Source organism: Carassius auratus, chromosome 5 (genome assembly GCF_003368295.1).
Source record: "Carassius auratus strain Wakin chromosome 5, ASM336829v1, whole genome shotgun sequence".
In the NCBI taxonomy this organism is placed as follows: Eukaryota; Metazoa; Chordata; class Actinopteri; order Cypriniformes; family Cyprinidae; genus Carassius; species Carassius auratus.
This window is the reverse complement of record NC_039247.1, coordinates 30,587,697-30,600,208: the sequence shown is the minus strand read 5'-3', so window position 1 is coordinate 30,600,208 and position 12,512 is coordinate 30,587,697. Positions and strand designations below refer to the sequence as shown.

Here is a 12,512-nt window from a genome sequence, read left to right as displayed (position 1 = left end):
GTATTGTTCTTTGTCAGCTAAAAAACTTTTCTAAGAACCTGAAGTGTTCATACGCCAGAGGAAATATCCACCAGAATTATAGGATCTGTCCTGTAAAAGCTCTTTTATAATCTTGTTCGACAAGGTACACAAACAGAACACGATACCACAGACACATTCACTTAAGCTTTGAGCTGATTATTTCTCTGACAACTTGACCAATCACTTAATTAATGTGTCTAATTACCTGGGGACAAACGACTTAAAGATGAACAGGTGATGGACAACAACAAAGTGTGCTTTCCATTATTAAAACAGTCACGCAAGCCGGTTGAGCTACTGCTGCAGTGTCTTAAGTGTGCTTTAGGTTTATCGTCCTCACGGTTGTTTTTGAAATGCCTCCTAAGAAAGCCTCTGCAGAGCCCACAGCTGTAATCCCAAGTGATTCTGAGAATGAAATCGCTGAGACAAAACCAGGTTTGTAAGCACTTTTGTGGAGTTTGCCATGTTTTAAATGAATACTTGTATGTTCCTATTAGGATCTGTTTTCATTTAACTTCTATTCTCCTTTCTAAATCTGGTCTCAGATGCTTCTGAAGGCTCAGGCTCTAAGGCCGCTGCACGGAAAGTTTCTCAACACCCGTCCACGATGGAGATGGTTAAAGAAGCTGTAAAAGAGCTGGACTCTAGAAAGGGTGTTTCGGCTCAGGCCATCCGGGGCTACATCAAAGAGAAATACACAACTGTGGATGAGACACGGCTGAAGTTTCTAGTGCGCCGAACCTTGAACAAAGGCATGGAGACTGGAGTGTTTGTGAGACCTGCAAATTCTGGGTCGACAACAACCGGTGCCCAAGGGCGATTTCGGGTAAATTACAGTTTCTTACGCCATTTTATGAATCCTTGTTAGGGATTCAGTACAACGTAATGGTTCCTGTGTCCTACCTCAGATTGCTGCCAAGACCAAACCAAAGGAGGCCAAGATGCAGTCAAAGGAAAATGCTGATCCCAATGTACAGGAGGCACCCAAAGCTAAGAAACCAAAGGCAACTAAAGCAAAGGGTCAAGGTACAGTTTATCACCATGCACTGAAGAAAGTTTGCTGTAGGATTTACTTTTAAAAACAAATAATTTGAAAATTGCTAGTACACTTAACCAGCTATGAAGGGATTGGCAAGTCCCGTTACCTTTTGTAACTTAATGTCTCTTTCGAGGCACATTTCACACACAAAAAAAATTGTAGCACCATAGGAAAACTATTTCTTGCGACTACATTTCGGTTGAGCTTTCTAGTTAATGAGGTTTTACTGAATTTTGAAAAGCACTGCAGTTAAGTTGATCAAAGGTCCGCACTGAGGAAAAACTAGTTATTGGTGTAAATGGGTCTTTGAACTCTAAGCCCTTGGTGTTCACAATTGTAAGTGCAGCCTGTGCTAAAGTTATAGAAGTTGTGGCCATTATTTGTGAATTCTACTAAATCTTTTTAATGGGAGAGGAGTTTTTAAATGTGTAACCATGAATTGGGTTTTTCTCTCCCATTTCTCCTCCCAAGGAGCAAGCAAAGAAAAGGCAGTGAAGAAAAAGGAGGCCGCAGATGTGAGTTCTTATTATTGTTTTCTACATGAGCAGGCACTCCATTGTGAAGGACACACACCCATCCCTTAAGTCTCTCCTTCTGTTCTCTTAGGATGCTAAGCCCAAGACGCCTGAGAAAGATGGCACTGCCTCGAAAGTGGCCCCTGCTAAGAAGCCAAAGGCGAAGAGTGCTGCAGTGGAGGGTGGAACTGAGCCCAAACAGAGCAAAGCTAAAAAAGCCTCTAAAGCATCGAAAGGAGGTGAGGAACCAGCGCCTAAGAAAGCTGGAAAGAAAACCACAACAAAGGCTGACGAAGGTACTGCAGCCGCTACCAAAGGCCCGGGGAAACGAGGGAAGAAGTGATTCAGACACTGGCAGTGTTTTTATTCACCGCAGTGTTTTATTTGTGCACTTGTATACAAAATAAAGGATTTTTACATTTTTCAATGGTGCAATTTTTCTCAGTTTGGTGGGAGCTTAACTACCTCAAAGTCGTTGGGATCAGGTTAATGATTAAATGTTAGCTCACTGGTTGTTGAAGCCATGTCGTCAGTGTTAGACATCTGTTAAACTTGCCGTGACACAAACGAGGTGTTTGCCTTTAACTTTAATGCTGTTGCTTTCTACAGTATGGTTAACTTGGAGACCGTGAAAACAAATGTTGATATACCAAGAACTCAACCATTTTGTGATATTTAATACCAAGCTGCATCCGTGTGGTGTTCTGCAAAGCTAAAATAACACCATGTAATCTTTGACTGCTCAGAATGCACACTACTGTCTATAAATGGGTAAAGAATCTAATGCTTATAAAGTGCTGCAGGAGCTACATTTGTAGATTGGAACCTGCAAACTGATTGGCATTTTGGCACTTCTTGCCATTTATAGGCTATTAGTTAAAATCATGAAATGTGTGGTGTGAATGAGCTCAAGATATTGCATCGTTTTAAATCTCTGACGTGAAATGCATCAACCCCAACTTGGGTTTGTTTTTGTTTTTCACTTCTGAAAAATGACTGCTAACAAGTATGACTTAAGACTTTGTCGGGGATATTAACAAGTAAACCCATCTACTCCCTACATTATCGCCCTTGTTGCAAATGCAAACCATTGTAACTCAATTTTTCAGGGAAATAATCGCTAATGAATGAAAGGGTTGTGGAAGCTTGAAGTTATGTGACTGGTGTAGTTTTACAGTTTTAAGCTTTTTACTTCTGCTGCTTATGCTTCAAAGTTCCCAAAAGTTGTTCATTTATGAAGATGAAAAATACGAGCAGAATGTGTGAGAGTCATAAAGCTCTTCTGGTCCCAGATCTTATTTTCTGCAATAATCCAAAAGCCAGTGGGAAAATCCTATTGGTATTCTGTGGAGGGAACCAGGCTAATGTGAACTTCTAGGCTGGCGTACAAAAACACATCATCGCTCTGCAGTTTTATCTGAAGATGTTCTTGAGGGTGCTTAACATCCCTATAGAACCAGTCTCGTCTAGCACAAATGGGCTCTTCACTATAAACGTCACCACTTCAGTTGCACATTAATCATTAGCTCTTCAGGTAGTTTATAGCAAACATTCTGAGGCCACTGAAACCTGGTTTGATTCATCTGGTTTTGTCAAGTTCTTCTATAGGATAAAAAGTATATATACTGGCTACAGCTGATCCTGTATCAGAGTTTAAAACCAATCCCCCCACCCCACCCAGGTTAAACAGAGCGGGGCCTGAGCAGTCAACACAATCCCATTAAGACTTGCTGATCTGCAGGAAAGACGGTCGGATCAGAGGTCAGCTGACAATGACATTCTTCACTCTGAGACTGAGACCGTGTGTGAAGCTTTGGCCCCTTCAGGGAAGTTTAATAAGACAGTCTTAACTGTGCAGTTTCCACAGAGCTCGGGTCCCCGAGGGCCTGCAGAAGCCTGGGGCCCGAAATCCCTCTGATTACACTCTCATTAGTGTACGGCTCCCAGAAAGGTGAAATTACTGAAGAGTGGGACTTGTGGAGAAGTAGAAGAAAAACAGACTGAGTTTCCACAGGTGGACAGAGGGAGGACAGGAAGACAGATTGACGAGGTGGATGTGTGGACAAGGAAGACGGATGGAGGAAGTGAAAACAAATGGAGTGATATGAAAGAGGATTAATAGACTAGGCTTTAAAGCAAAGACAGACTGATTGAAAGAATGATAAAGGTCGGCAAACACAAAACCATACACAGACTGAGGGAGGCATGGACAGATGAATGGAGAGAAGGAAAGATAACCTGAAGCTGAGAGTGAAGTGAAACAGCTGAGCGTGGCCTGGTTGTGAAGGGGCTACTGTGAGCTGTGACAGGACCCTAACCACCACAGACCAGTAAGCAAACATCTGCTGTTAGGATGACGAAAAGAAACTAAATAAATCAAATCAATTAGGCAGGTCTAATGACATAAAAGTGCTTTTCAGTCCCAACCTGACTGAGATAGCCAATCATATCAAAGGTTTTACTCTTCTAGGTGGATTAATGCATTAACAACATGGTGGATTTTCCTCCTGGTTTTACACAAATCATGTCACAATAGTTTTCTGTGTCAGTCAGCAGTGTTACAGATGCTGTCCACAAAACTTGCATTTAACCCAGAACATTCTTTTAACATTTATAATGACCAATGAATGCCCTGAAACATGGAATGTTAATAATGCATAGAACATTCAAACACACACTCACACACACACCTTATGGAGAGTCTGGCTTTATATCGCTCTTATCTATGTCCCTTCTCCAGTCAGGTCTACCCATATGCTTCAGTGCACACAGGAATGAAGACTAGACATAAAGAGCAGACACACACACACACACACACTGCTCTCTAATAGGACAGACCTCTGTCCTTATCTTCCCCGTCGTTCTATAATGGATGGCCATTCACACAAAGGTCACATACACACTCTGTCAACACTCAGGCACCAGAGACGTCCCTCTGACAAGTGTGTCATGCACAGAAGTATACACTAAATACACACTAAAACACACGAGGGTGACCTCCTATGAAACACACCAATAAAACAAAGAGACTTCAAAAGCAAAATTACAGTGCTTCAGATTGTTTGTCAGCGAGAGCACTTTTTCAGTCGTGCAATTACATGTCATTACCCACATTTTGATTGGAAAATAAAATGGACTGGCTAAGTTTAAAGTAACGATATAAAAGGCTTAAAACTGGAAGACACAGATATCTGTCATTACGCAAAGAACATGGTGTTTGCTAAATTGTGTGAAACTAGTTTATAGTTTTAGAAAACCCATAATTTAGGGTCTTTATACGAAAACTAACCTGCTCTACTGCTTGACAAAGACTGTATGTTGTTTGAGAAAGACATTTTAAGGATCTATTTCTAATCTTTTAGCTTTTTAGCCTGAGCCAGAATATTCATATGAAAGACCTGAACCTGAAATGGTTTGTGGAATATAATTTTAATTCCTGTGTTGGTGTGTGTGGGGGCCAAGCACTAGTTTTCTCATTCGTCTTCCCTTGCCATAAGAGTCGATCTATGAATTTTGGCACACTTATTAGGGTGGACGTGAATAGACCACTGGCCAATTTTGAAGTCTCTAGAACCAACTGTACAGTGCCACCATCAGATCAAATATTCACTTTTCTTTTGGTAAAATATTTTGATCTCTTTGTCCTGGAAATGATTTCAGGTATGCTTCATTAGCACTATGATGGAGGATATCTGCTAAATTTACTGACAGCGCCACATACACATCATGAAATCCTTAAATTTGTGCTTATAATTTGTGAAATGTTAGTCTTGAGTCCTGCTGAATGCATTTATAACAATATTGCCAGATGTGTACAAACCACCCATGCACCATTTTGAGACTTTGTTGTAAATATTAATATCTTTTAAACGCTTTTACACATTGGCACAAAATTTGGTATGGATCGTTGACCACATAAGCTGAAGGTTTTTGCGAAGTCAGAAGGCAGCATCATTTAGCGTTCCAAAGATATACAGTTTTACACCACAATGCTTATAACGTTTTTGAAAATATTGTCTATAAATTGTTTTCTTGGTGTTGTTACATTCCTTGGCTCCTGTATGGATTATTTCAGAGAATTATGGCTGTAATTTACTATTCCCAAGTCATAACAAAACACTGCCAATCACCAGTGAGAGCGCAAAGCATACCTTTTAGGCACTGCTTGGATCATCACAGTAAACTGTGTAAATAGACCATACGAACCTTTAATCATTTGTTTTATACTTCAGTTGTTTTCTTTAGTTTCATTACTCTGACTATCAAATACATTTACTAATTCACCTACTAACTAACTAATCAATTAATTGTACTAAACTTAACTGAGTAGAAAATGTTCTCACAGAATACTAGCCAGCTAACAGATATGGACTAAAAGCCACAAAATTCACATTTTAATACTGAAGTCCATGCTGGCTTTTAGGAATGTGACAATTTTATGAGACAATATCTGAACTGTTATATGTACATACTATTAAACCATACTTATTACTCCTTTTCATATCCGTATTCTTGATTTTGCTTTATGACAAGCCTAACAACAACAGACCTTAACTGTGTTAAAATCACTGAAGCGCGTGACTTACTACTTTAGTATAGTTGAGAACACAACCTTGAGCACACACTTCATCTGTTAAAGATTCGTTGTTCAGATTTTTAGCTTGAGTGATGACTGAGGAAATTGATAAATCCATATGTAAAGGAAGGGAGGAGTGTGTTGACTGCCTGTGTCTTTTTTCCTGTAAAGGGATGCAAGAGGATGTAAGAGGAGAGGTTGGCAGGCATTGTTTGGTGTAGGGGGTGGGGTGGGACACTTGAGGAATGTGCTTTGTGTTCTTCCTCAAAAGATAAAGGCTCCTGAAGCTGGAGCACACAGACACGCAACTAAGACAGACAATCACCGACCCCAAAAAAATCATGCAGCAACATATCATTTACTGAAGCATTCAGAAGAGCTTCACATAATAAGGACAAACATAATCTCTTATCCACTCTCCCGCCCTAATAATATGAACCCACCAAACAATCTATTTGACACTAGTTTTTAAAATATCCTTCCTGTTTCAGTTTCTTACAGATGAACAACTTGGATCCTTAAGGTTTCATATGCAGCCTCAAAAATGTTTTGTTTTTCTTTTTTAATGTCAAAAAGGCTGTCAATATTTATCAATGTAGTTATACTCAGAAACAGACAGATTATTATTATTTTTTTGGCTGCATTTGATTCAGAATCAGAATAAGAAAATAGCATTTTTATTTATTTATTATTATTATTATTATTTATTTATTTATTTATTTATTTTTTGTGACAACACCCTACCCTGAAATCTTGTTACTGTGAAAGAGAGATAAATATACATATATATATATATATATATATATATATATATATATATATATATATATATACATACCAATAGTATTCATTGTACTACTTTTAATGTATGTCAATTTTAGTTCAATTATTGTGTTCAGACCAGAGATTGACCAATATTATTTTACATACAGTACATTATATACAAGAATGATAACTGGTATTCAGAACATTTATTTTAAATGCTATTTAGATTTAATTTTGATAAATATTAATTACTTAACCATAGAAATATCTGATCGATACAACACATGCATTATATCATTATATTATTATTTTGTTGTTGTTGTTCATCACTATTGTAGATTTGTTTTAGGATATGTCTTGAAACTTGTTTGTCAGTTTAGAAAAACTAACAACGGATTAATCTGAAAAGTGTGAATATCTTTTGAGAAAAAAAGAGGTTAAACTAATTATTTGTGCATCTCTAGTCAGGACAGTGATCCATTTACTCCATTTCGGTAATGAGAGTCTAAGGATAATTATCTTTGAGAACATATTATAGATAATTAGCTATGAGAAATAGAATCAAATTTACAAGTAAACCATCAAGGCACATTACATTAATGAATTTCAGGGAGAACTGCTGGTAATTGTCATTAAAAGAATGTAAACAGTCTTAATTGGTCTAAATTACTTTGCATCTTTATGCAAAATATAATTTATTTTTCTTTTTTTGATTTTGGGATGAAAGTTTACCTGGATACATTATCATGAGATTCACCAAATACCAATGAGTGCCAGATGTGTTTGCAAAAACGGGATAAATAAACTCACAAACAGACAAGCACGGAACCTGCAACATTGGAGGGAAAAAAAGGCATAAGAAGATGGAAGTTTTAAGTCAAGGACATTTTCAAAGAGTTTTGGTAAAGAACTGTCTCTTTCTTCTGAAGGGATTGTGGATGAGATGCACTGGTGTAGAGGCACAGACAGGGGAGGGGAACTCTAAGCCCCACTCCCAAATCTCACTCGCACCTCTGCAGAGCAGAGAAGGTCATTGTGTCTTCAGGGAGGAATGCTTAAATCAAGAATGTCCAAGAAATCGGATCACCCCAAAACAATTATGGAAATATGCATCCGTCAGGTGTGTGTGTGTGTGTGTGTGTGTGCAGACAGCAGCATATTCAGTCACAGATAAAAGGATCAGGGAGGAACTCGAGAGAGAGAGTTTGGGAAACGGGAAGAGAGAAAGAATTATCTTTTTTATTTATTTATTTTTCTCTGAGGTCAATTTAGGATTTTATGTGCCAAGAACAGACATAATTTTGTTTTCATGACCATTTTCACCCTCTCTCTGACCCTTATAATTAAAAACACATCTTTATTCAACAGTTTGTCTTTTCTGCTGTGCTTTGAAGGTTTATGTGAATGTGCTCTTTAGCTTCTCATTTGCTGTTCGGGTTGCTGTAAGTTTGCTTTATAGTCCAATTTTGCTGCCCTGTCTTTTGGTAACATCCTCTTTGTAAATCTGTATCACTCCAAAAAGAAAGAAAAAATAAAACTGCAGTCTGAAATGTTCCACTCAAATGGTGAAGATCAGACTGAAATTTTCAAAGTAAACTTAAGCCAAATCTCCAATGTTGATCCTTCAAACGGTTCCACAGAGAGGAAGGTGCTACACACAGTAAAATTTGGACAGATTTAACCACAATGTATTTTTATCAATACTTCTTCTGATATTAAGAAATATTAGCATCTATCATACTTCCTCCTTACCTCACAGGTGCATCACATTTACCATTGTTCTTATTAATTCATTTCAATAGGATTTTCCAATGTATATTTTCAATTTAGACACATTGATTTAACCTGTTCACCGACAGAAAGCTGCTTGGTTTAAAAGTGCCTTTTGTTTGAGTGTTGCTTCATTCTGATAATGGACAAAGGACTTTTTTTGCATACAAAATTTTGCTAAAATTTTACCTTCAGTTTCAATAAATGCTCTTTTTGGACTAGGGAAGACATCTTATTAAACTCTTTATAATCAAGAGAAGGGCCCACTTTATATTAAGTGTCTTTAACTCCTATGTACAAACCCAATTCCAAAAAAGTTGGGACACTGTACAAATTGTGAATAAAAACAGAATGCAATGATGTGGAAGTTTCAAATTTCAATATTTTATTCAGAATACAACAAAAGATGACATACCAAATGGTCTAAACTGAGAAATGTATCATTTTAAGGGAACAATTTTGATTTTAAATTTCATGACATGAACACATCTCAAAAAAGTTGGGACAAGGCCATGTTTCTCTTCTTCTCATCTTCTCTTCTTTTTATAACAGTCTGCAAACGTCTGGGGACTGAGGAGATAAGTTTTTCAAGTTTAGGAATAGGAATGTTGTCCCATTCTTGTCTAATACAGGCTTCTAGTTGCTCAACTGTCTTAGGTCTTCTTTGTCGCATCTTCCTCTTTATGATGCACCAAATGTTCTCTATGGGTGAAAGATCTGGACTGCAGGCTGGCCATTTCAGGACCTGGATCCTTCTACACAGCCATGATGTTGTAATTGATGCTGTATGTGGTCTGGCATTGTCATGTTGGAAAATGCAAGGTCTTCCCTGAAAGAGACGATGTCTAGATGGGAGCATATGCTGTTCTAGAACTTAGATATACCTTTCAGCATCGATGGTGCCTTTCCAGATGTGTAAGCTGCCCATGCCACATGCACTCATGCAACCCCATACCATCAGAGATGCAGACTTCTGAACTGAGCGCTGATAACAACTTGGGTTGTCCATGTCCTCTTTATTCCGGGTGACATGGCGTCCCAGTTTTCCAAAAAGAACTTCAAATTTTGATTCGTCTGACCACAGACCAGTTTTCCACTTTGCCACAGTCCATTTTAAATGAGTCTGGGGCCAGAGAAAACGCCTGCACTTCTGGATCATGTTTAGATATGGCTTCTTTTTTGACCTATAGAGTTTTAGCCAGCAACGGAGAATGGCACGGTGGATTGTGTTCATCGACAATGTTTTCTGGAGGTATTCCTGAGCCCATGTTGTGATTTCCATTACAGTATCATTCCTGTATGTGATGCAGTGCTAAGGGCCAGAAGATCACGGGCATCCAGTATGGTTTTCCAGCCTTGACCCTTAAACACAGAGATTGTTCCAGATTCTCTCAATCTTTGGATGATATTATGCACTGTAGTTGATGATAACTTCAAACTCTTTGGAAGTTTTCTCTGAGCAAATTGGTCCTCCAGCTGTTCCTTATATGTACATTTAACTTTTCCAGCCTCTTATTGCTTATATTCTCTTTGCTTTTTTGGAATGTGTAGCTCTCATGAAATCCAAAATGAGCCAATATTTGGCATGACATTTCAAAATGTCTCACTTTCAACATTTGATATGTTATCTATATTCTATCGTGAACAAAATATAATAAAAGTTTATGAGATTTGTAAATTATTCCATTCCCTTTTTACTCACAATTTGTACAGTGTCCCAGCTTTTTTGGAATCGGGTTTGTACATGCATGTACATTAATCATTTGATATGAACCACATAAATGCCGTTCAAATTTTTGGGATCAGATTTTTAGTCTCATCAATGCTGCATTTATTTAAAAATACAGACTCTGTGATGAAATTTAGAACTTCGATACAATAAAAATACAAATTTTCAGTACCATTTTTGATACTACGGGAAAAACTGCCACGATTTTGAGGGCATCAAATTGTAGATTTTTATTGAAAGATAAATATAACAAGACTAGAACATGACAGCGAGGTATATGTTGTTTGTGTAATAAATGTTGTAACTCACTGTCAGAGAGAAAAGAGAGAGAGAAAGCACGTCTGCAAGAACTACTGGGAAAAAATACACAGAGGAACACATATTGAGAAACACCCCCGTTTTAATTGGTTCTCTGTCATGAGAGAGTCGTGCTGAGCCATCGAACTGAAGAAAAGATTTTTCTTTTTTTTTTTTTTTATAGTAAAATAAAAATTAAATGGCAAAAGGAGCATTTTGTGGTGGGCCACCATGAATTAATCAATGTACGGGAAACATTGGAATTATTATTGCAATTTATCTAAACATAAATAATGATTTTCTAGTTTAATATACTTTAAAATGTAATTTAGTGACGAAAAGCTGAATTTTCAGCATACATTACAGTCTTCAGTGTCACATGATCCTTCATGAATGATTTATGGTTAATGTTGGAAACAGTTGTGCTGCTCAATATTTGTTTGGAACCTGCATGAGATTTTTTTTTTTTTTTTTTCGTCACGATTCTTTGATAAAGTAAAAAGAAGAAAAAAGAACAGCATTTATTCAAAATAGAAGCCTTTTCTAACATTACAAGTCTTTAACACATCCTTGCTAAATAAAGGTATCAATTTAAATGGTTATGTTCAGTTTATTGTTACTAAAGTTTTCTATTTTGAATTAATGTTGTTCTTTTTTACTTTTTATTCATCAAAGAATCCTGAAAAAAGTATCACGTTCAAAACAAAAAAACAACAAAAAAAAAAAAACATGAATAACAATCAGAAATGTTTCTTGAGCAGTAAATCATCATATTATTCTGATTTCTGAAGATCATGTGACACTGAAGACTGGAGGAATGATGATGAAAATACAGCGGAGCATCACAGAAATACATTACATTAAGTATATTAACATATATATATACAGTATTGTTCAAAATAATAGCAGTACAATGTGACTAACCAGAATAATCAAGGTTTTTAGTATATTTTTTATTGCTACGTGGCAAACAAGTTACCAGTAGGTTCAGTAGATTGTCAGAAAACAAACAAGACCCAGCATTCATGATATGCACGCTCTTAAGGCTGTGCAATTGGGCAATTAGTTGAAAGGGGTGTGTTCAAAAAAATAGCAGTGTCTACCTTTGACTGTACAAACTCAAAACTATTTTGTACAAACATTTTTTTTCTGGGATTTAGCAATCCTGTGAATCACTAAACTAATATTTAGTTGTATGACCACAGTTTTTTAAAACTGCTTGACATCTGTGTGGCATGGAGTCAACCAACTTGTGGCACCTCTCAGCTGTTATTCCACTCCATGATTCTTTAACAACATTCCACAATTCATTCACATTTCTTGGTTTTGCTTCAGAAACAGCATTTTTGATATCACCCCACAAGTTCTCAATTGGATTAAGGTCTGGAGATTGGGCTGGCCACTCCATAACATTAATTTTGTTGGTTTGGAACCAAGACTTTGCCCGTTTACTAGTGTGTTTTGGGTCATTGTTTTGTTGAAACAACCATTTCAAGGGCATGTCATCTTCAGCATAGGGCAACATGACCTCTTCAAGTATTTTAACATATGCAAACTGATCCATGATCCCTGGTATGCGATAAATAGGCCCAACACCATAGTAGGAGAAACATGCCCATATCATGATGCTTGCACCTCCATGCTTCACTGTCTTCACTGTGTACTGTGGCTTGAATTCAGAGTTTGGGGGTCGTCTCACAAACTGCCTGTGGCCCTTGGACCCAAAAAGAACAATTTTACTCTCATCAGTCCACAAAATGTTCCTCCATTTCTCTTTAGGCCAGTTGATGTGTTCTTTGG

At 37.4% G+C, this 12,512-nt stretch overlaps 1 protein-coding gene across 1 annotated transcript; it reads left to right on the top strand.

Moving 5' to 3' along the window:
• The first annotated feature begins 251 nt into the window (after positions 1-251).
• Positions 252-1,999, top strand: LOC113085618 (protein B4-like). Its single transcript, XM_026255220.1, has 5 exons — positions 252-456; positions 567-847; positions 930-1,047; positions 1,532-1,575; positions 1,667-1,999. The coding sequence occupies exons 1-5, from the start codon at positions 375-377 to the stop codon at positions 1,916-1,918; spliced, it is 777 nt and encodes a 258-aa protein (XP_026111005.1). The 5' UTR covers positions 252-374; the 3' UTR covers positions 1,919-1,999.
• Positions 2,000-12,512: the final 10,513 nt, after the last annotated feature.

What these genes read in the sequence shown, in the direction of transcription:
- LOC113085618 (XM_026255220.1), top strand. Translation starts at nt 375, where the DNA reads ATGCCTCCTAAGAAAGCCTCTGCAGAGCCCACAGCTGTAATCCCAAGT. An exon ending in GTGCCCAAGGGCGATTTCGG is followed by an intron (nt 848 to 929) that starts GTAAATTACAGT and finishes GTCCTACCTCAG; the next exon opens with ATTGCTGCCAAGACCAAACC. An exon ending in AGAAAAAGGAGGCCGCAGAT is followed by an intron (nt 1,576 to 1,666) that starts GTGAGTTCTTAT and finishes CTGTTCTCTTAG; the next exon opens with GATGCTAAGCCCAAGACGCC.